Source organism: Zea mays, chromosome 5, assembly GCF_902167145.1.
Source record: "Zea mays cultivar B73 chromosome 5, Zm-B73-REFERENCE-NAM-5.0, whole genome shotgun sequence".
Classification (NCBI taxonomy): Eukaryota; Viridiplantae; Streptophyta; class Magnoliopsida; order Poales; family Poaceae; genus Zea; species Zea mays.
Genome location: NC_050100.1, coordinates 72,053,335 through 72,076,939, shown reverse-complemented (window position 1 = coordinate 72,076,939; position 23,605 = coordinate 72,053,335). Strand labels below are relative to the sequence as shown.

Below are 23,605 nucleotides of genomic sequence, written 5' to 3'. Positions count from 1 at the left end.
TCCAGCAAACAAGATTAGCCTCAGCTTTCATTGACCACTATCTTTGCATACCAGGTTAGCAACATAGGCACATACTAAACTCGTCAATTATTGTAAGAACAAGAGTATAATATCAGTTCTTAATCATCAATAGATATCAATTCTTAACCAGCAAATAGGTCTACAAATAGACCAATAAACAAGCCAACAGGGAAATGCATAGAACTCAAGAAACATCATTGTTCTATCCAAGTGTAGCATATCTCTTCTCAAACAGGGAAATGCATAGAACTCAGGTTAATCTAACTCAGGAAAACATCATTGTTCTATACAAGTGTAGCATATCTGCTCTTAAATAAGGAAATCCATAGAACTCAAGTTAATCCATAGAACTCAGGGAAACATCATTATTCTATGAAAATGTAGCATATCTGTTCTTAAGTACCATATAGGATATAGAGAATACAACAAGTGTAGCACATTTGTTCTTAAACAACATAAAAGGACAAACAGATCCAAGCAAGTGTAGCATATCTGTTCTTAAGCATTATATAGGAATAGGATAGACAAATCAGATCAGATGTGGTAGTGCTTGGCTAGGAAAGTCTTGAGCCATAGGTCACGATCATCAGGAGTCATGTCCAGGAACACTAGGGAGGTGGCCTTATGCTCCATCATGTGGTTAAAGGCATACATGAGGGCCTTGGCTAGCAAACTATACCAGATCTGAGAGGAGTGAAATGGGTGCATGCGAGAGGGAGAGCTCAAATCAGACGAAGAACAGATCTCAGCCAACAACTACCAAATCTCGGAGGAGAGAAATTAGCAAACTATACCAGATCTGAGAGGAGAGAAATTAGCAAACTATACCAGATCAGACGAAGAACAGATCTCAGCCAAGAGTTATTTTTATGCATAAATACTAGATCTCAGCCAAGAACTACCAATACCACTACAAATCAGAAGAACATATTACATGGAAGGAGTGTCACAACAGCGAGAGGGAGGAGACGCGAGATCTCGAACGCGAGGGAGAGGAGACGCGAGAGCTCGCACGCAGGGGAGAGGAGACGCGAGAGCTTGCTCGGGGTGATGGGGAGCTCGAGGGGGAGAGGAGACGTGAGAGGGAGAGATGGGAGGGGAGAGGAGACGACGGCGAAACCCTAGCGTGAGGAGAGCGTGACGGATGGAGGCGGTGGCCGAGCATAGCCTAGCTCGCGTGGAACGCGCCTTTTGGCCGTATCCCACGGGCCTGGCTGAGGCCAACATTTTGCACGAGTCTGGCCTAGCCCAGACTCACATTCAAGCAACCAAACATATGGAGTTGTCTGATTTTTGTATTTGTAGAGCTTTGCACGGGCGCACACATCCAACCAAACAGATGGTCTAACAGCATGCAGCTGAAGCCTACATAAAACGCAGCATGCTAGCTAGCTACCGATGGTTGACTTGGCGCAGCCAGTTTAATGCCGCTATTGGTAAGGCATTAGAAAATTTATTAGCATAGCTAGTTGCATATCTCCATCTCTGATGCTGATGCCTTGCATAACCCATAGAAAAATACCAGCATTGTCCCCCTTTTTCTCTCTCTTTTTGCTCTTTTTAAACTCTTTTGCACTTTTTTAACAGAAGCAGCACTTTGTGGTTTAGGGGTCCGGAATGAGATTATGGCTACACTACAGCCATCAAATAACTACAGCTTCAACGCCACGTACATGCCGTAGGCACGGGGGCCACTGCCAGCGTCTAGAAAAAAAAGTATACCCTCGCTGGTAGCATGGCGCGCACAAAGTCTTGACATAAAGGACACCTGCACATAAGGTGATAATCAATCACGATTCAAGTGTTTTTTTCACAATTCATTTGAGCCTTTAATTAATTTTAGTTCAACAATGAATAGAAATAAAGTCTGATCTTAATCCTATTTGATCCTTAAATTTTATAATACTAAATTTAGAGCTCATTATCAGCCCTATCTACACATCATAAAAAAAATTAGCAAGCTCGCTCTTAAAGTTCTATAAGATTCAGGTCCTAGGGCACCTGACAAGTAGGACCCACCTGGGCCCCACGCCCAGTAGCACTGGCCATCATAATCTTGGGGGCTCTTATATCCCGAGGAACTAGCGGGAAGGATTGTCAGGCCATCTCTAGTAGATCTCCTATCTCATCTCATATTTTAAACTTCACTCTGTAAACAATATCAAACAGTGTCATCTACAGGACCGTGCCGTCTATTTTACACGATTCACTTAAGACGGCCTCAGGGCCCCACGCGCCCCAAGACGCCTGATCGACCGACTTCCAAGTCCCCTCGCACCTCAAAGGAATAAGACCCCCCCAAAAAACTCATAATATCTCGGTGCACCCCACGAATATGACATATAGGCTCCTCGCGCCTCGGAGGACGAAGTCCGTGGGTTCCATGCACCCGATACGATTGGATAGATAAGGACCTAGGGCTCTATCGATCCACGATGCTTAGTGAAGATAGTCTATAGGGATCCGTGCATGCAAAACACAGCCGTACACCTATAGAGCCTATAAGGGTCATATGGATATTAGGCCCCCGCCGGGAACCATACAAAGCCAGAATACAAGTTCCCGCCTCAGGTGCACCATGAAGAGGTGTCAAAACACAGTATCGTGGTGGGAAGGTATATAGTGCAATGCATTTAAGACGCGGCGATAGATGTATTTGATCATGTGGGCGTGCACCCAAGAAAATTAGCAAGCTCGCTAGAAGAGAAGAGGAGTTACCCCAAGGTTGAACACTAGAGGTGCCCCAGGGACCGGGGTGATGGGGACTAGCGCACATGGTGCCCTAAGGCCCGATACAGGAGATGCCTCATGGGTTAGTATCCGAAAATTACCGTTTCCGTTTTCACCCCTAAAAACTTGGTTTTAGTTTACTCTAACACCTTTTTACCAAGTTTGTATTGTTTGAAGCATTTTTTTTCATGATCGCACCTATTCAACTCCTCCTCTAGATGCTACCAAGGGAGCTGGCCGAGGACCTTACCTACGGCCGAGCAAGAAGAAATATTCTTTTCTTCTTAGTTCTTGATTGATTAGATTGATATATCTTTTCCTCCTTAGGCTTGATTTGGTGATCCAGGATCCCGGGAGGATCGGAGGGGATTGAGGGGGAAATTAGTTCATTTCTCCCTCAATCCCCTCCAATCCTCCCGGGATCCCCTTGTCACCAAATCAACCCTTACAGGGAGAGGCTTACTTAGCCTTTAAGAAAATGTCTTGACCAAAATTAATGTAACTTATATTTTTTTTTCTATCCTAACTAACCAAATCAATTTGATTCGTTTATTTCTTTATCCTAAATAAATTAATCTAACTTATCTCTTTTTTTTTAAAAAAACACACTAATCTGTCCGGCATACTTGTCATAGCATGGTGCCTCCTAACTAACCTCCGTCACCGGAAACTCACAGGTCACAATCACACACTGTCAGGTTATTATGTTGTACTACCGTACTAGTAGTCATTAACATACACGTATATACTATATATATAGTAGCAAGAAGACTGACCGCAAATAATGATCAGCCGGAATCTAAGGAAGATTGCATAGGTGGGGACATGCGACTGCCTAACAACAGCATGTGGGTTTGAAGTCTGCTGAGAGCGCATGCCTTGGCGAGGAGGGCATCGCCCATGGCTGGGTTGACTTGACAGAAGTAAACGAACCCAAGGACAGAGAAGGGAGAGAGAGAGAGAGGTGCAGAACGGAACAGATGGGAACATGTGATTGGCTCTATGGCCACCACCACTACTACTGCTGCATCAGCAGGCTTGTCAGAACACAGCCCGGCCGGAGGAAAATGCCAACTCCTTCCTTTTTCTTCACCTGTGCTCAGACCTCAATGGAGATATTCAGAGAAGGCGGTATTTGTTGAAATTAGGTCTACATTAATAAGGAAGTCAAGATGTTGTGTAGAGATGACATGGAGCTTTATTCTCATATTGCTCATTTAGGTAAGAGAGAACCAAATTATATGTGAGAGTATTCCTTACACTTCACATGAAACATATAAAGGACTATGGAGGTTGTCACACGCGCGCTCGCTCGTGTTTCGTGTTATTTATCGTGTGAGTTGTGACGATGCGCGGTCACGTCGTGACGTGTTCTAAACAACAGTTTAATTTTTGTTCTTTTGTTTATTAGGTTATCAAATACCACACATAGACTGCAACGTCAACTGGGAGTAATGGGCACACACATTACATGCTAGATCTCCGGACGGTTGTACGTAGAGATATTCCAAGGGATGGTCTTTGGAATTTAGCAGACCGAACCATTGTTTAGTCGAGGCTAATCCTCTATTTAATGATGACGTCCGCTAGATCAGGGGCGTACGGAAAACAGAACCGCCTCGACTTCTCCATCTTAATTCTTTGCGTCGCCGCTTCTCTGTCCTGTCGTCCCTTCGTCTGCCATGTAGCAGATCAAGAGAGAGCGGTGTCTCCGAACCAACGCCGACGAATCAGGTTTCTGGGAAGTGTTTCGCGCACGCTCGCTCGGGTTCTTCACCATCACTCGTGGTAAATCTGCACTTTCAGTTTATTGCGATGACGGTCTTATGTTTAAATTCGTTGTCGATTCTTTATTTATGCGTTAATCTTGTTGAGTTATTTCAGATCTGTTCTGTTCTAATATCATGTGTACTATCTGCCAATAGATCTGAGTTTTACATTTTATGTCACATTATCAAATTAATCTTAGAGTCTGTTGATTTTTCAACTGTTTTGACATGAAGTTAATGCCAAATTTTAGTAGGCCAGAGAAGCTTTCGTTTCAGTGATTCCACTAACCATAGACAAAAGTCAGAGTGACAAAATATCAAAATAGTAGTAGTAGTAATAATAATAATAATAATAATAATAATAATAATAATAATAATAATAATAATAATAATAATAATAATAATAATAATAATAATAATAATAATAATAATAATAATAATAATAATAATAATAATTCAAGTGCAGCAACCGGAATAATAATAATTTTAAAATGATCAGAGAGGGAGAATTGGCTTGTAGTAGCTGTACTAGATATCAAGACTAGCAAATCGTCAGTTTAGGCAGCAAGCTGATGACTGACTGGTGGCGTGGTTTGTTGACCGACGACCGAGACGCCGGCAGCCAGCGGTGCTGCTCCGCCGACGGTTTCCTTTCACTCGGCTCATCAGATTCAGAGCCCGGATCGGTTCTCTGCACTGACATTGCCTCCTCGTACCCCCAGTAGTCAGTACATGTTCGGCCATTGCTGAGAAGAAAGCTCTAGTTTCAGACTCCACAGAAGAGGATCCCTGCCTGCCTGCCTGGCCCGTTCATTACTCATGCAAGCTCTCTAGATTTTTTTTCCTGACCTCATCTAAAACGTGATTCCAGATACTTCTTTATTTTTGTTTTATAGTACGTAGTAGAAGTATAATAATAAATGGAGATTTCTAAGCTTGTGCCGTAAAGCGTGATCGTCAATATATCTAACCACTCCCCTGAAACAAATCAGTTGCAAGTACAATGCATTAATTTCGGCAATATGCTACTACCATCCATTCCTTTTCTTTTAAGGAAAAAAAAAGACACCAAAAATATAGCCGGAGCATCGATCGAACCTCACTGCAATGAGGAGGAAGCGGGCAACGTCCGTATCGCCGACGGCGTCCGCGAGCGCAACGCGGCGGCTCCGCCTGCTGCGCCTCCCTCTCCTCGCCTTCGCCCTCCTGGCGATCGCCGCCGTGCTGCGCCGCCACGTCTCCGCTCCCGCGCGGCGCTCCGTCTCTGAGCCGGACCCGCTGCCCTGCGGCGCGGCGCCGTCGGACCTGACGGCGGGGCGGTGGGTGGCGACGCCGCGGCCCGTGCCGGCGCCGCTCTACTCCGCGACCTGCCCGTTCCACAGCGGCTCCTACAACTGCCTCCGCAACGGGCGGCCGCCGCTGGCGGCGCTGTCCTGGGCGCCGGCGCGCTGCGGCGTCGTCCCGCGGATCGACCCCTCCGCGTTCCTCGCCGCCGCCGCCGGCCGCCGCGTCGGCCTCGTCGGCGACTCGCTGTCCGAGAACCTCGCCATCGCGCTGCTCTGCGCGCTCCGCTCTGCCGACCCCAACGCGCGCCGGTGGAAGCGCCGCGGCGCCTGGCGCGGCGGCTACTTCCCCCGCCACGACGTCACCGTCGCCTTCCACCGCGCCGTGCTGCTCGCCAAGTACACGTGAGCAATATACTGCTCGCTTCGTCTTCCTGCCTCTGCTTATGGTTTGCATTGCAGCAATACACTGTACTGTCTCTTGGAAGCTTACACGCATGGTTTTGTATAAAAAATGAATGATACAAAAGGTGGCAGCCAGTGGAGGATCCGGAGCAGGTTCACAAGGATGGGATAAAGGGGATTTACAGAGTGGATGTTGACATCCCCGCTGACGATTGGATAAGCGTCACCAAGTTCTACGACGTGCTGATCTTCAACACAGGGCACTGGTGAGACTACTAGGCTGCTGCTCCCAAACTTTCTGAAGTGAAATTCTTGTTTAGTTGCAGACATACAAATTCCCGTACGTGTATATGTATGTGAATCAGGTGGGGGACATACAAATTCCCGAGAGAGACGCCCCTTGTGTTCTACGAAGGAGGAAGACCGATCGAGCCTCCGCTCAGCATTCCCGACGGCCTGAAACGAGTCATCAAATCCATGGCCGCCTACATCGACGCGGAGGCCCCGAGCACGACGCTGAAGCTCTGGCGCACGCAGTCGCCTCGCCACTTCCACGGCGGCGAGTGGGATCGCAACGGCAGCTGCGTGACTGACAAACTCCTTAAAGAGGATGAGGTACTACCATACCATCAGCTGAGCTGGGACGACATCACCTAGGTGCTGTCTCGCTTCAATGTTAGATTCTTTGGTTATTAGAATCGATTCCTAAGTCACTAGAGTAACCATCCGTATCTAAAATACCTCGATGATAAGTAGATCTATTTTACTGAGAGGTATAGGTATACATATTGTCGTTGTTGTTCCTAACCATCATTGCAGCGGCGTCTTGCAGCGAAGACTCGCCTCCTCCTCCTTCTCGATATCACTGCGTTTGGCGAGGAGATTGGTTCCCGTCGTTGATCGGCGGTGGAACAACTCCTCCAGTGTTGCCTGCAGGGGAATCTCATATCCCGATGGGACGATGGTGATCTAAAACATAGTCACAGCGATTCCAGTCACTCCGAGCACCTAGGGGATTGGTTCCTCTCAAAGTGTCGATTAGGGTTTTGTGGTCGAGCGATTAGCGTTGGCTAAACCCGTCGGCTCCCTTAATCTATTTATATGGCGTCGTGTGACCGGGGGCTACAACCAACGGTTAGGATAGCCCCCGTCGGGGGCGCGGTTAGACGGTTAGGATTAACCCAACCCCGGTTACTGTTAACTGGCTAGTGTGGATGACACATCCTAACAATCTCCCTTTTGTTCTCTACATACCTTACACTCAAACTTTTATTAATTCCATCCTTTACAAGTTTACATATAGAGACCAATGCGTGACAATCTCTACTACTATGAAGAATGTAAGGGGGTAGGTTGCCACCCCGTTCTGCCCCTCCCTCGTTCTGCCCCTCCCTCGTCCGTTATTGTCGCAGCAAAAAAAATTGCTAACAAGCTCAAGAATCGAACCCTGGATGCCTTAAGCGGAACACCTAAACTCCCACCCACTAGCCAACTCAACCCATGTTGGTTTATATTCAACCTCAACTACGATATTTAAGTGATGAATTCATGCTTAGTTTTTCATTTGGTGATCCTGGTATGTATAATTTTTTACCCACTCTGGTATTTTTAACAACAACTTACACACTTGCAGGTGATAGACTATTGCATAAATTTAATAAAATCTCAAAAATTACGCATCAGGGGGCATAGTTCACATGGAAAATTGAGCATTATAAAAAATAGTTCACATGACAAACTTGCGCGGCAGGAAAAAACGTGGATTATTTCACATGGAAATTTTACTCGAAAAGGTGGTTTAGTTCACATGAAAAAAACGCAGGAGGGAAAATGTGGATTAATTACATGGTAGTTTTATATGTTTAGGCTCCTTCGAAATGCAGAAATTTTAGAGAGAAAAAATCGATTTATGATAAAGCCAAAAGATACCCCATTGAAGCTTAATTTTTTGCATTTTACCAAAAATTGTCTGAAATCATCTACTTGGAGGACTGCGTCCTTTGTCATCTATAGTCAATAATGGAGGGCATGTTTTTTTCCTTGCCATTCACAACAGTCGAGGAAAAGCTTGAGTTGTATTGCAACATTAGGGTCGTAGTATATGATGTGATATCTGTCTCATAATTGTGATAGGTATTTTTAACAACAACTTACACACTTGCAGGTGATAGACTATTGCATAAATTTAATAAAATCTCAAGATCATCTAAAGTGCCAATCTGGAGGTCGTGTCCACATAGAAAATGCTTTTCAGTTCATCTTTCTAAAGCGAGACGGTGATGTTGAAACTAAAACAGACGAACTATATCCAATTAAAGACATGTCACAAATATGTAGTGTTGAATGAAGGGTTTTACTTTACCTAGACCATGACATGGTAAATATGAGTTTGAAATTTACACGGTTATTGTTTGCCAGTATTTTATTTTTTATGCAATATTTATAATTGTTTTGTAGGTGTATCCAATTAAAGACATGTCACAAATATGTAGTGCCTCCTTGTCTCCCTCTCCTCCTGCGGTGATAGCTTCCTCGAGGAGATGAGCGCATTGCCCCCACGATCGGCCTACCTCCACCGTCCCCGCGTGCACCACCACCATCAGGTGGGAGAGGTAGTAACGACTCGCCCGAGGCCAACCCTCTGTGGGAGGGGCAGTTATGACTTGCCCGAAGCAAAGCCAAAATAGGACAGGCAGTCACGACTCTTCCTAGACCACTCTCGGGCGGGAGACACAGTCACGACTCGTCCGAGGCCAAACCTAGGCGGGACAGGGACAGGCAGTAACGACTCGCCTGAGGTCATCCGCGGGCGGGACAGACAGTCACGACTCGCTCAATGCTAACCCCCGGGTGGGATACACAGTTACAGCTCGCCTGAGGCCAACCCCGGTGGGATACAAAGTTACAACTCGCCCGAGGCCAAGGCAAGACAGAACAGGCAGTCCGCCCGAGGCAACCCTCGGGTGGGAGAGGCAGTCACGACTCGCCCGAGGCCAAGCCCAGGCAGGATAGGCAGCCACGACTAGCCCGAGGCCATCCTCTGGCGAGACAGGCAGTCACGACTCGCTAGAAGCCAACCCCCGACAGGAGACACAGTCACGACTCACCCGAGACCAAGCCCTGGCTGGACAGTTAGCCACGACTCACCTGAGGCCATCCTCGGGTGGGATAGGCAGTCACGACTCGCCCGAGGACAACCCGGGGTGGGAGAAGTAGTCACGACTCGCCTGTGGCCATCATCAGGTGGGACAGGTAGTCACCACTCGCCCGAGGCCAACCCCCGGCAGGATACGTAGTCACGACTCGCTCGAGGCCATTCTCGGGCGGGAGAGGCTGTCAAGAATCGCCCAAGGCCAAGCTCGAATGGGAGATGCAGTCACGACTCGCCCGAGGCCAACCTCGGGCGGGAGACACAATCATGACTCATCCGAGGCCAAGCCCGGGCAGGAGACGCAGTCACGACTCGCCCGAGGCCACCTTTGGGCGTGAGACGCAATCATGATTCGCTCAAGGCCATGCCTAGATGGGATAGGCAGTCACGAGTCGCCCGAGACCAAGCCCAGGCGAGAGACACAATCACGACTTGGCCGAGGCCACTCTCGGGTGGGAGAGGCAGTGACAACTCGCTTGAGGCCAAGCCTACACGGTACAAACAGTCACGACTTGTCCTAGAACACTCTTGGGCAGGAGACATAGGCACGAGTCACCCGAGGCCATGCCCAGGTGGGACAAGCAGCCACGACTCTCTCGTGGCCACCCTCGGGCGGGACAAGCAGACACGACTCGCCCGAGGACAACCCCATGTGGTACTGGCAGTAATGACTCGCCCGAGGCAACCCCGGGCGAGAAAGGCAGTAATGATTCGCTCGAGGGCAACCCTGGGTGGGAGAGGCAGTCACGATTCACTCGAGGCCATCTTGGGGGGAGAGGCAGTCACGACTCGCCCGAGGCCACCCTCAGGCGGGAGACACAATCACGACTCGTTCGAGGCCAAGCCTGAGCGATACAGGCAACCACGACTCGCCTGAGGCCATTCTCGGGTGGGACAGATAGTCACAACTCGCCTGAGGCCATCCGCGGGCGGGACAGGCAGTAATGACTCGCTCGAGGCCATCTGCGAGTGGGATAGATAGTCACGACTGGCCCAAGGCCAACCTCCGGCAAGACAAGTAGTCACAACTCGCCCGAGGCCATCCTCCGGTGGGATACACAGTCATGACTCGCTCGAGACCACTCTCGGGCGGGAGAGGCTGTCAAGAATCGCCCAAGGCCAAGCCCGGCGGGAGACGCAGTCACGACTCGCCTGAGGACACCCTCGAGCGGGAGACATAATCACGACTCGTCTGAGGCCAAGCCCGGGCGGGACAGACAATCATGACTCATCCGAGGCCAAGCCCGGGCAGCAGACGCAGTCACGACTCATCCGAGGCCAAGCTCGGGTAGTAGACGCAGTCACGACTCGCCTAAGGCCACTTTGGCAGAACTGTCCGCACCCGGCCTCCTCCACCTCTTCCCAACTCTCGCTCTAACCGCGCCACGTTCCACATGTCGTAGCCTCCATCCACCTAACGCCCTCCAATCTTCCTCCCGATGCAATTCACGGTCCCACACACCCGACACCCCGCCCCCGAGCCTGCCTCCCAATGTCACCTCCCTCGCATGTCGACCCGACGCATGAAGTTTGGTTGATAACATCACTAAACAATGATCTATACATACACAAGTGTCACCCTGCCGGTTGATTACCTCACTAAACAATGACCTATGCTTGCATTAGTATTACCCGTTGCAACGCACGGGCATATACCTAGTGATTTATTAAGTATCATCGCACTCATTGACTACAACATGTTCCCGTGCTTCAAAACAAAAGATTTTACTATGTTGCAATCTATAGCCCCTGTGATTCAGGATCATAGGTACTCCCTTAATCCCATGTCGGCTGCGTGCTTACTAAACACGCTGGGTGGGAGACCTTCTGTGTGCGGATCCACAAGCATCTGATGGGTTCTTATATGCTCAACTTGAATGGTGTGATCCAGAATCTTCTCCTTAACAATATAACACTTAATGTCAATATACTTGGCAGAGCCACTTGACTTATTGTTATGGGAGAAAAATACCGCTGGCTCGTTGTCGCAGTAAATTCTCAGTGGTCGCTCTATGCTATCAACTAGTCTTAATCCGTGTACGAATTTCTTTATCGATATCACATGTCCAGTTGCCTCATACGTAGCTACAAACTCAGCGTGCATTGTCGACGATGCTCTCGCTGTCTGTTTGCAACTCTTCCAAGAAATATCTCCCCTAGAAAGCATAAAAATATACCCTGAAGTGGACTTCAGTGTATCTCTACACCCTCCCTAGTCGACATCTGCATAGCCATGTCTTTCATATCAAAGTTCGAGGAAAGAAACTTTTTGTTTCCGCCAGTAGATCCTTATCACTACTAGCTAAGAGTATGTCATCGACATACAGAACAAGGAAGATATACTTTTCTTTCCTAAATTTTGCATAAATGAAATTGTCTTCCTTGTTTTCCTCGAAACCGAAATTTCTAATAGTCTGATCAAACTTGATGTACCACTATCTGGAGGCTTGTTTTAATCCATAAATGAACCTCCTCAAGTGACATACCATGTGTTCTTTACCGTTCACAACAAAACCCTTTGGTTGTGCCATGAACACGTTTTCTACCAACTCTCCATTTAGGAATGTTGTCTTTACATCCATCTGATGGAGTTCTAGATCAAAATGAGCAACAAGTTCCATGATGATCCTGAATGAATCTTATGTTGAGACAGGTGAGAAGGTTTCATGGTAGTCGATGCCTTCTCTCTGTGTGAACCCGTTGGCCACAAGTCTAGCCTTGTATCTTTCTACATTCCCTTTGGAGTCACGCTTGGTCTTGTAGACCCATTTACAACCTACTATTTTGGCTCCTTGGGGAATGACTTCTAAGTCCCAAACTTTGTTCATTCTCATGGATTCTAATTCATCTTCCATGGCGGATAACCATTTGGATGAATTTGCGCTTCTCATAGCAGCTTCATATGTAGTGGGATCACCTTTTGTATCAATGTCCTCACTCATATAAATCTCATCACTTCCTATGTCTTCTGCAGCATAGACTTCATAGTCATCAGGAATCGCAGACTTTCTGAGCCTCTGTGACCTCCTGAGACTTGATTCTAGTTTAGGTTCTACCTGGGGCTCCTGCAATGGTGCGTCACTTGGTGCAACACTACCACTATCGTCTGAACTATCCTATGCAACTGTCTCAGGGCCAATATGCGCAGAAGGTGAAACTACTTGCTTTGTAGTAGTTGCACTAGGTGATGTCACATTTGCAGTAGTGGTTTCTCCCACAGTCGGTATGACTGTTGGTGGAACCACAGTGGGTATCGAGAAGTATGGTTCTTCAACCATCGGAAACGGGACATACATCCTCTTTTCCTGTAGGTCAACATCTCTGAGTACCTTACTCCCCTTAATCATGTCATCCTCTAAGAAAAATGGCATGTCTGGTTTCTATGAACTTGGTTTGTTTGTCTGGGTAGTAGAATCTATAACCCTTGATCTCTCAGGGTAGTCAATAAAATGGCAGCTAGTGGTTCTCTCATCTAGCTTTCCCTGTTCAGTCTATCTAAGAAAATATTCTAGCTTCTGCTGGACAACCCCATATGTGGAAGTAGTTGAGCGTGGGCTTTCTGCTAGTCCACAACTCATATGGAGTTCTAGCCACTGATTTACTAGAAACTCTATTGAGTATATGCATAGCGGTTTTTAAAACCTCCATCCATAGACCCAATGGTAGGTTAGAGTAACTAAACATACTCCTTACCATATCCATTAGCGTTCTGTTATGCCTTTCGGCAACCCCATTCTGTTGTGGTTCGCCATGTATTGAATACTGAGCCACAATATCGTTTTCTCTCAGGAACCTCGTGAAAGGTCCCAAGACCTGGCCATACTCGGTATGACGCCCATAGTACTCCCCCCACGATCTGATCTGACAATCTTTATCTTCGAATCATGTTAATTTTCTACTTCAGTCTTGAATTGTTTAAACTTCTATAATGCTTCTGGTCTTTTCTTAATGGGATAAATATAACCGTAGCGAGAGTAGTCATCTGTGAAGGTTATGAACGAGTTAAACCTATCTACTGTCCTAATTGGAAAAAGACCACAGATATCTGTATGAATAATTTCTAAAACTCTCGTACTATGCTCAACAATTTTCTTAATCTGCTTCACAAATTTACCATTAATGCAATCTCTGCATTGCTCTAAGTTTGTGAAGTCTAGGGGATGAAGAATCTGTTCCTTAACGAGACGTTCTATTCTTCCCCTCGAAATATGGTCTAAACGATAGTGCCATAATTTCGATGAGGTTTCTCCATCACTTCGTTTTTTATTGACACTGCTGGCTGGATCGTTTTCTGGTGTATCCAATACATTAACAACGTCACTGTGCGAAAGTAAATAAAGCATATCTCGTCGGATGACGAGACCAACATTTTTATTATCAAACTGAATGACACACGGTTTGTCGCCGAAATGGCAATGAATGTGCTGATCATCTAATCTAAAAACTGAAATAAGGTTCCTTTGCAAGGAAGGTACATAAAGTACGTCTCTCAACAACAGTACAAAACCATTAAGTAAATTAATATGTAGATTTTCAATAGCCTCGACTGCTGCTTCAACTCTATTTGCCACTCTAATTGTTCTTCGGCCCTTTGGGAGCCTTTGGCTTATACAGACTCCCTGTAGAGAGTTTGCAACATGAACAGTTGCACCTGAGTCAATCCACCAAGAATAACTGGGATATTCTAAGTATAAAGACTCATTTACAAAAGTAACTTGGTCCTTACCACTCTCTAGTAGAAACTACAGGAATTCATGGCACTTTCTCTTGTAATGGCCTGTCTTCTTGCAGTAGAGGCAGGTATCAGGGGAAACTAAAAAACTGTCTCCTTGTCTTGACTAATTATTATTGCTTGAAGAAGTCTGGTTATTCTGCTTACCCTGCTTTTTGAACTTTTTCTTTGAGTTCTTGTTTTGTCTAGGGATATTGTCTTTTACGAGGTTGACAGAGTCTCCAGTCCGTTTTAACCTCTCTTCCTTCTGGACACACTGTGCCAAGAGTTGGTCTATGTTCCACTTATCAGTAATACTGGTGTTATACTGTATGTGAAAAGTCTCAAACTCGTCGGGCAGAGATTTCATTACAATAAACACTACAAATTCCTCGTGTAGAGAAGACCCGAGGTACTTGTTTATCTTAGCAACGATGTATATCATTTTCTGAATAAATGGCCTGACACCATTTCCATCGTATTTTGCGTTGACAAACTCAGTCATTAGAGAGCAAGCATATGCCTTGGAGGACCCTTTATGATGATAGGCTACTCTCTCTAGGTACTCTTTGACAGTCTCACACTCTAGTATGGAACATTTAAGGGGCTTCTTGATGCTCTTCTTAAGAATAATCATAAACTTGTCATTTGACCTTTCCCACTTGACTTTGTCGATGCAGTATTGCATCTACCTGTGGTCATAGTTGGGAGTGCCCACTGTGAGCTCTATTGGTTTATCAAACCGCAGTGCGTAATCTATCTCACTCATTGTGGTTATCATGTCAATATCCTTTCGTCAAGAATGGCAATTACTACCATCTAGCGGTTTCATCTGTGCAATCTGGTTAATCAGCATAGCAGTATGAGCACCTTTGCAAAATTAAAACAGAAAATATTTAGGACATCTGGAATAAATATTGAATCATAGAACATGCATGAATTAAATATTCAACATTGGTTAAATAATAACTATGCCTTATCTATGAAAATTTCTGGTCATAAAATTCTAAACCATCGTTGGATGATCTAGAAAACATAAACTTGTATAAAATTGTGGTAACAATATCCAACGTTGGTTAAAATATTCAGTCACCATAATTTTTTTTGAATTCTATGCAATTCAAACAATAATTAATCCATGTTGGTTTCATAATCAACTGAAAATTGCATAAAATATAAGTAATAATACCAAAGTACGCAACAAAATAAATGGTCCATAAAATATCTCTGTAATTTTCCAAAAAAAACATTTCTAAATTTTCTACCCTATTTTCTGATTTCTTTATTATGTTTTTTCCTACTCAGGAAATAAAAAATAAAATTCGCTAGAATAAAAGCATAATTTGGTCGATCTCTGGCTCAGCCCAGCCTGGGCGGCCCACAAACGCCCCCACGACCGGTGGAAAGAGGGAGCGCACACAGGCCTAATACTGCTCAGCCGCTAGAGGAGGGCGCGCCCAGGCCACAACTTGGGCCTAGGCCACCAAAGTGGCCCATAAGGGCGCTCTCCCCCCCTCCCTGCCTGAATATGAGTCGTCCAGCCGGATCGACGATGTAGATCCACGCGTTTTCTGTAGTTAGGTTCTATTTAAAGCAGGAAAATCGGAGGGGGTGAACCCTAATCTCATTTCTTTTCCTTGCAGCACCAAACAGAACTGACCCGCCAGGGAGTATTGGCGCTGCATGGCCGACTCCCCTCACTCTTTGTTCATTTTTTCTGCCGCACAAGAAACACCGACCGCTAGAGAGCATCTGCTCCTAGCCGGCCGCGACCTTGGGCTTGCTCTGTGCTCTCTCTCTCTTTTCTTTACTTCTCTCTCTGCGAGCTCTCCTGTCTCCATGTTCGGCCGACACTGTGCACTGAACGGCCAAAACTCCATGAGCACGGTACTCCGCAGACCTTGCCGCCAGCGAGCTCATCCCTTCGGGCGGGTGAGCTGCTGTCGGCCGGGATCTGATGGTAGTCCGAGCACGACGGGTCGAGAGAAAAAAATTGAGTCGGCCTCATGACCGTGTTTAACTTTTGAACTCGGATCTAGTCCTCGTGTACTCGAATCCCTTACTGTGATGAATGAATGTATGATATGGATATTTTGTAACGGGAACGAGTTTTGGAGGTAGAGACTCGTAGATCCGGCCCCCGCGATATATCTGTTATTTTCTTTGATTCGGTCAGTGCATTTGTGCACTTTTGGGGATTTTTTCGGTTAGGGTTCAAAAACCCTAACCAGATCTGCGCGATTTCTATTTCTTATTGACTGTTTCTAGGCCGTGGATTGTTGGATCCCGAGGCTTGTGTGGTCTCTGTGACTCGATTTAAAAACCGAGTAGGGTTAGGTTTTTAAACCCTAACCCTAAAACGTCGATCTATTTTTACTATCTCGGATTCCATGGGTGTGGCCAAGACCAAGTCTCTCAGTGGCCGAAAACCCTAGATTTATGGTTAGGTAAACCCTAACCCAAGAGATTTAAAACTCTTTCTGTCTATTCTAATCTTTTTGTTCTCAGGTGATGAACGATGATAAAAAAATAAGTTCAATCACATTGATCCGAGACCTTTTTGTGATCTCATAAAACCGATGCGGATTAGGAGATATAGGGTTCTTAGGATGACTCCGATACCATGGTTACATTCTTTAGTGCTAGGATCGATTCCTAAGTCACTAGAATACCAATCCATGTCTAAAATACCTCGATGATGAGTAGATCTATTCTACTGAGGGGTATAGGTATACATATCGTCGTTGTTGTTCCTAGCCATAATTGCGGCGACGTCTTGCAGCGAAGACCCGCCTCCTCCTCCTTCTCGATCTCCCTGCGTGTGGCGAGGAGATTGGTTCCCGATCAGGGGCGCGGTTAGACGGTTAGGATTAACCCTACCCCGGTTACTGTTAACCGACTAGTGTAAAGGACACATCCTAACAATCTCCCCTTTGTTCTCTACATACCTCACACTCAAACTTTTATTAATTCCATCCTTTAACAAGTTTACACATAGAGACCAATGTGTGACAATGTTCTATTAAGTATCACCGCACTCATTAACTACAACATGCTCCCCTACTTCAGAACGAAAGATTTTACTATGTTGCAATTTGTAGCCCCTGTGATTCAGGATCATAGGTACTCCCTTAATCTCATGCCAGCTGCGTGCTTACTAAACACGTTGGGTGGGAGACCTTTTGTGAGCGGATCCACAAGCATCTGATGGGTTCTTATATGCTCAACTTGAATGGTGTGATCCAAAATCGTCTCCTTAACAATATAACACTTAATGTCAATATACTTGGCAGAGCCACTTGACTTATTGTTATGGGAGAAAAATACCGCTGGCTCGTCGTCGTAGTAAATTCTCAGTGGTCGCTTTATGCTATCAACCACTCTTAATCTGGTACGAATTTCTTTATCCATATCGCTTGTCCAGTTGCCTCATATGTAGCTACAAACTCAGCGTGCATTATCGACGATGCTCTCGCTGTCTGTTTGCAACTCTTTCAAGAAATAGCTCCCCGAGAAAGCATAAAGATATATTCTGAAGTGGACTTCATTGTATCTTAACAGTAATCGGGATAGGGTTAATCCTAACATTCAAGACTTCATTTCAAAATGTTGATTTTTGTTGTACTCATCTTTGTGCAGCTGGACGCTTGGTTCGATCCGCAATTCGGGGGTGTGAACAAGGACGCGAGGACGGTGAACGCGGTGACGGAGGAGGCGTTGGCAGGGTCGTCGGGCATCCGACTGGTGAACCTGACCTACATGAGCGAGTTCCGAGCCGACGCACACCCGGCGGCCTGGCTGGGGAAGAAGGGCGTGGTGGCCGCGTACGGGCAGGACTGCATGCACTGGTGCCTTCCCGGCGTGCCGGACACCTGGGTCGACGTCATGGCCGTGCAGATCCTGCATCACTTCAAGCGGCTAGAAAAAGGAAAATGATGACGATGACTGTTGCTTATTTTCCAGTGAAGTTGTGACCGACTGCCTTGCAAATGTGTCTTTTTTTAATACAGTATGTTAAGACCAAATGGTCGCTAAGCCGTCGCACTTCACCTCGTTTCGCGCCGCCGCCGTCGTCCATGCATCGGAGCGCTTCGGTCGTGTCGACTCTTCGCTTTGGTGTACCAGTACAATACAAGCACCAACAACTTAGACCACCAGACATGTGGACCGAGGCGCACAGAAACAATGACACCAGATTTAACGTGCAAAACCCCTAAAATCAGGATAAAAACTAACATAACCAAGCAAATCAAATCTTGTTTCCACTACCAGATTTAACGCGCGAACCCCCAAAATCAGCCCAAAACAAACACAGAACCAGGTAAGCCAGATCTTCTTCTTTTAGAGCATCTCCAAGAGTATCCAATATTTAATCTCCCAATATTTTTAAATCGGGATCTCCTCAAAAGTTTTTGGACCTAGCAAACAATGCATTCTCCAACAGTTCTCAATTGTTTTTGCTAAAATCCACTGATCCATATAGACAGTATAGTGCTATGCGTACATTAATTAGAAGTAAGAGAAGCAACAGAAGCGCAATGAACAGGTAAAGCGACGGACGGACGACGACGAGACCGAAGGCGGTAGCTAGCCGTTGGTGGTGGTGTGCATCAACAAGAACACAAGTCTCATTTCTGTTTCACAAAACACAAGCAATAAATTAGTGTTTTCTTCTCTCAATTTCATAAAACACAAACAACATGAAAAACGAGCACATTACTATTAATGTGATGCAGCTGTGGTTGCATGTTCCAAACCCGGAGAATACTGTGCCCAGTACTATTGCTACAGCATCCAGCTAAAAAACGAGCAGGCTGTCTGACGAAGCGCCTGCACCGGGTCGGAGCTGGGGATGAAGGGCAGCAGCCTCTGCCTCTTCTTCAGCACCACCAGCACACCGCAGGGCTTCCGCTTCTGCTGGAGCATCGTCCTCCCCGCATGTAGAGGAGACACTGCGGCCCGCAGCCGGCACCGCCGAAGGATGGGGCCGTAGCTGCCATGGCGGCCACGAGAGGAGAGGTGAGCGGTGGAGGCAAGAAGTGAGGAAAATGTTATGTATATATATATATACACACGTAGTCAATTTGTGAATCATTTTTCCATTTATAGAATGATTATATGTATACAATGATATTAGATGGTTTAGAAGCGATCTATATGTTTTTTGATTAAATTGAGCTGTTCTTTCTAAATTTTGGCCATTTTTTTTTGAGAAAAACGAAAAAATCGAGAAATTCGAGAAACACGTTTCTTGGTGAGCTCCGGTTTTTGGCTACCGGTAGAGTAAACCCTGACACGAACAAAATTGAGAATTGGGAGCTTGGCAAGCGGCGAAAATGTGAGCCGCGGAAGGCGAGATATTCGCCGGCGGGAAAGTAAGGAGACTATGTAGGTGACTGTTGGAGGCATTTTTTTCTTTTTTTCTTAAAATAAGAATTGGACCACGATTTTAAGGAGCTATTGGAGATGCTTTTAAGTGCCTAGTAAATACTAGGTATAACCATCTATACTTTATGACAGAAAACTGGTATTAAACTAGGTAGAATTGAAACGCGAAAGTTATAAAAGAATTCCATGTGATTCGATTTGTTTTCGAAAAAAGAAAAGAAAAAAAAGAATCAATGGTTAGCGTGCTGCGTGCGTGTTGGACTGTTGGTGTTGCGCTCCGGCCGGACCGGAAAGGCCTTGGACTCTCTCCCTCTCCCTGACTGGTGGACCAGACCCAGCGACCGAACCCGACTCGATTTCCCAACTCCAAACCTCCTTGCCCCTCCGTGACTCGCCTTCCTCTCCTGACTCCTCCGCCTTGGCCCGCCGTCTCTCGCCGCCCCGGCCCCAACCCCTCTCGGACTAGGTGAGGGGGCCGGCTGCCCAGCGTCGTCGCCGGCGAGATCTTCCCACCGCCGCTGGCAATGGCTGCCCCGCACGACGAGGCCGCGGCGTGGGCGGAGGAGGCGGCGCGCCGGGTCTGGGCCGGCGCCGTGCCGCTCCAGGTCCACCTCCACGACGCCGACGTCACCGCGCTACCCCCGCCGCCGCCCTTCCTGGTATGCATGGTCGCTTAGCTGTTAATTAAGACCACAGCTGCTCAATTTCTAGGGTGCTACAGCCTACAGCAGCGCACATTACCTACCGGCCGCCCGTGGGAGATTCAGTTGCTGGCTTGCTGCTGTAGGATTTGCCTGTCTTTTGTGGCTGATACCCAACTACGGGTCCAATTAATATTTTGAAGTTGAATATCATTGGGTCGTCATGACTCCTGAGCCAATTTCTCGGGGCTTACAAGGTCCTTTCTGCTCTATATCTAGAACTAGAACCTACCCCCTTCCATTTATATGAGGAACTGGATTTTTTTCCTTCCGATCCCTGCAAAGTTTTATGCAGTGCCCAGTGGTAGGTTTAGTACACAAGGCTAGCTCCGTTGCTGCTACAATTATAACGCAGGAGAATCCGTGGTGCCTGTCTCGTTAACTTCTGACTGAGCGTGATTTTCAGTCTTATAATCATGTGTGCGCTCTAATTTGTATTTTCTTGGCTTGTTTAGTTTGCATCTTATGTGCACTCAGATGGAGTATACTTTATACCAGTGTTTCTACGGAATTCATTGAAAATTCATATATTTATCCTTTCCTACCCTCAAGTACAACAAGAGTGCAAAGCTACTATTCATCTTTTGTTTCTGTGCAAAGGCCTATCTTTCCCTTTACAGGATTGTTGCTCGTTGAGAAAACTTGGGAGTTTTGGCGTATGCTTTTAGTCCTCCATGATCTTATCTGTTTCATTTGGACCATCCTTTTGTCTTGAACAGACTTTGGGACCAAGAATTGGGTATTTGCCCCTCTTGATACCTGTTATAAGGGCTCATTTCAGCAATGCACTCCCACCTGGTGTTGACACTGTTTGGTTTGAATATAAAGGGCTGCCTTTGAAATGGTAACATATGTTACTTTCTCCATATAGTTTTGATGGTCATTTACTCGAGTTAAATAATGCTATTGTTCAACACTCTTTAAAATTGCTGACTGCCTTTTCTATTCTCGTTTTTGAACTCTCAGGTATGTACCAATTGGTGTTCTTTTTGATCTTCTATGTGCAGATCCAGAAAGACCATGGAATCTAATAGTAAGGCTGCATTTTTCACTTCTACTTCTATCTTTGGATGTACTTTTATTTATGTACCTGATTGGTTTGTAATATGTTTTCTGTCATTTGTGGTTTGTTGATACACTTATACAAAGATGGATCGATATAACTGCTTTCATATACCATTTACATTGCGTCTCATATTTTTGTTAGCTTGAATTATTGCTATATACCAACTCTACCCCCTTCTAAAGTTTTATCAGTTTTGACTTAATTTTGGACCTTACTCCTAGAACTCTAGTTACTAGGTTAGCAATCTAGCTAAGTGAAGGGGCAGTTAGATCAATCTGAAATAATGGAAACATTTTTGCTGCAAGATATTCACTTTGTATCCCTTGCTTTATAGCAGTCATACAGACATCAACATTTCAAAGATCGCATAGGTTGCTAAAAAGAGCAGCATCGGGTGTTTATAACACTTCACTTAACTGGGGCAATATGAAAAAAAAAACCAAGGATTTTTTAATATATGGGAGTTTTAAGTTGGAGTCTGGAATTTTGAGTATATATATATATATATTTGCATTAGCTTGATGTTTCTGTTACCATGTGTCAATTTCTCTTACTTGTTCAGATCTTATATAGTTGTGTATTAACTCAACTTATGTATCAACTACAGGTCCATTTTAGGGGATATCCCTCAGAAATCTTGTCACCATGCGAGGGTGAAGATAGTGTGAAGTGGAGCTACATGAATTCCCTGAAAGAGGTTTGTTTTGAGAATCAAAATTACTACCATGTTCTATCACAAAGGAACCTATAGCATTCTCTCTCTCTATTCAGGCCACCTTCATCATTACTGGGAACAGTAAGAGTGTGATGAATATGTCGCATGCTGATCAAGTCGCTCTGTGGGAATCTGTAATGAAAGGTACCCTCTAGAAACATCATCTCACTTCGACGAACCTATCTCTGGCTGGTCAAATGTTCAGAAATGCATTTACGCCACATTCTAACCATTATTGTGTTATTTGTTATTAGGTAACTTAGATGGGTATAAAAATATCTCCACCAGGCTTAAGCTTGGACCATTTGAAGATGATGTGTTAGTACGGACAGCCTCCGTGGAGCGGCAACGTCAACAAAATTCTGATGAACCTGAATCTCCTGGATCTAGCAAACCGTGTATGCTCTTTTGCTCTGGGACTTTTATATTGTCATCCATGTTAAAAGTTCATGTGCTTACAAGAGTTCAATACGGTAATCCGTATTTATTAAGTTTTCGTAGGGTCAGTGTACTTTCTAAGTGATATAACATTAAGTGATGCCATGTTACGCTATACCCGCAGGCCGCAGACCTTGCTGGCTCTGATCAATTAATCTATGGTTAGGCAGGGTCCCTGTTCGATTATACGTACGCAATGTTCAAGAAGACCTTGAGTACATAGAACATGCAGTTCCTGTCAGTGACTGGGAAAACGTGTCCTACATAAATCGGCCATTTGAGACTCGCAAGGCTGAAGGTACGTGGTACCACAACTTCTATGCTTTTATGTGGCTGTATGAGCTAGCTGTTTCCCTTAGCGTGTAGTTCACTCTACGGCGCAGGTAGAAGCTACATCACCCTGGAACATGCGTTGCAAACATTGCTTCCGGAGTTCTTCAGCTCAAAGCCCCCAGGCAGCGCTGACGGCTCCCAACACGCAGGCGCAATGGACGCAGCCGCAGACAGTTCAGATGCCACCAACTCTTCAAGTCGTTCTCAGGAGGCAGAGCAAGCCCTGGCAAGTCCAGCAGAGGCGGGTTCTGCCAAGAGAGCGAAAGTGAAGCTGGTGAGGGTGCAAGGTGTTGAGCTCGACATGGACATCCCGTTCCTGTGGGTCGCCGACCACCTCAAGAACCCCGAATACTACGTCCACATCTGTGTATACGTCGGCACTAGAAAACAATAGAGATAAGAGTACATGGGGAAATTGTTAGATACTGCGTTAGGAGTGTGTCCCAGAAATCATTTTCTTTGTTCTTTGGTTATTACATGTGCTATCCTGTGTGCAGATACAGACGCTGAAATTTGTAACCCTTTTGGATGCACAGTCATGGAAGGATGGAATTGGATGGTGAACCATTTTGTGTGTGTGTGTGTGTGTGTATCCGATCGACGTATTGCAATATATATCCTGCCTGGAGCATAGCAGAATTCTTTCGTTGTAGAACAAACACATGAGCTCTGAACCTGACCATTCTGATGGTCGCTGTCGCTGACATGAATGACTGAATGCCATCTCTTCCAGATCTAAACCTGATAAATATATTGAACAAGCTAAAGGTTCCAAGATCAAATCCATTTCGTTTACTCCAGAATGGCTCCTCTGGAACGGTATTAACATTGATTACCTTGAATAGATCCTAGCCTCAATCCATGCTGAACGAACGGGGCCTGAGGGAAAACTAA

The 23,605-nt window shown here is 45.8% G+C and overlaps 3 protein-coding genes across 3 annotated transcripts; all 3 read left to right on the top strand.

Annotated features, from left to right (window-relative positions):
• The first annotated feature begins 4,982 nt into the window (after positions 1-4,982).
• On the top strand, positions 4,983-18,075 carry LOC103626529 (protein trichome birefringence-like 12). Its single transcript, XM_008646950.4, has 4 exons — positions 4,983-6,208; positions 6,334-6,474; positions 6,574-6,823; positions 17,710-18,075. Exons 1-4 carry the CDS (start codon positions 5,628-5,630, stop codon positions 18,004-18,006), a joined length of 1,269 nt encoding a protein of 422 aa, XP_008645172.3. The 5' UTR covers positions 4,983-5,627; the 3' UTR covers positions 18,007-18,075.
• Positions 15,691-16,166, top strand: LOC100276233 (uncharacterized). The gene has a single exon (NM_001150071.2). The coding sequence runs from the start codon at positions 15,754-15,756 to the stop codon at positions 16,078-16,080; it is 327 nt and encodes a 108-aa protein (NP_001143543.1). The 5' UTR covers positions 15,691-15,753; the 3' UTR covers positions 16,081-16,166.
• Positions 18,076-19,883: 1,808 nt separating the features above from the next.
• Positions 19,884-23,291, top strand: LOC732728 (autophagy protein 5). The gene is given in 8 exon segments (NM_001112357.1): positions 19,884-20,117; positions 20,879-21,003; positions 21,126-21,192; positions 21,833-21,922; positions 21,997-22,084; positions 22,195-22,338; positions 22,545-22,676; positions 22,762-23,291. Coding segments are annotated over 8 exon segments (1,125 nt in total). The 5' UTR covers positions 19,884-19,982; the 3' UTR covers positions 23,106-23,291.
• The last annotated feature ends 314 nt before the right edge of the window (positions 23,292-23,605 follow it).

What these genes read in the sequence shown, in the direction of transcription:
- LOC103626529 (XM_008646950.4), top strand. Translation starts at nt 5,628, where the DNA reads ATGAGGAGGAAGCGGGCAACGTCCGTATCGCCGACGGCGTCCGCGAGC. An exon ending in ATCTTCAACACAGGGCACTG is followed by an intron (nt 6,475 to 6,573) that starts GTGAGACTACTA and finishes TATGTGAATCAG; the next exon opens with GTGGGGGACATACAAATTCC. An exon ending in AACTCCTTAAAGAGGATGAG is followed by an intron (nt 6,824 to 17,709) that starts GTACTACCATAC and finishes ATCTTTGTGCAG; the next exon opens with CTGGACGCTTGGTTCGATCC.
- LOC100276233 (NM_001150071.2), top strand. Translation starts at nt 15,754, where the DNA reads ATGGCCGACTCCCCTCACTCTTTGTTCATTTTTTCTGCCGCACAAGAA.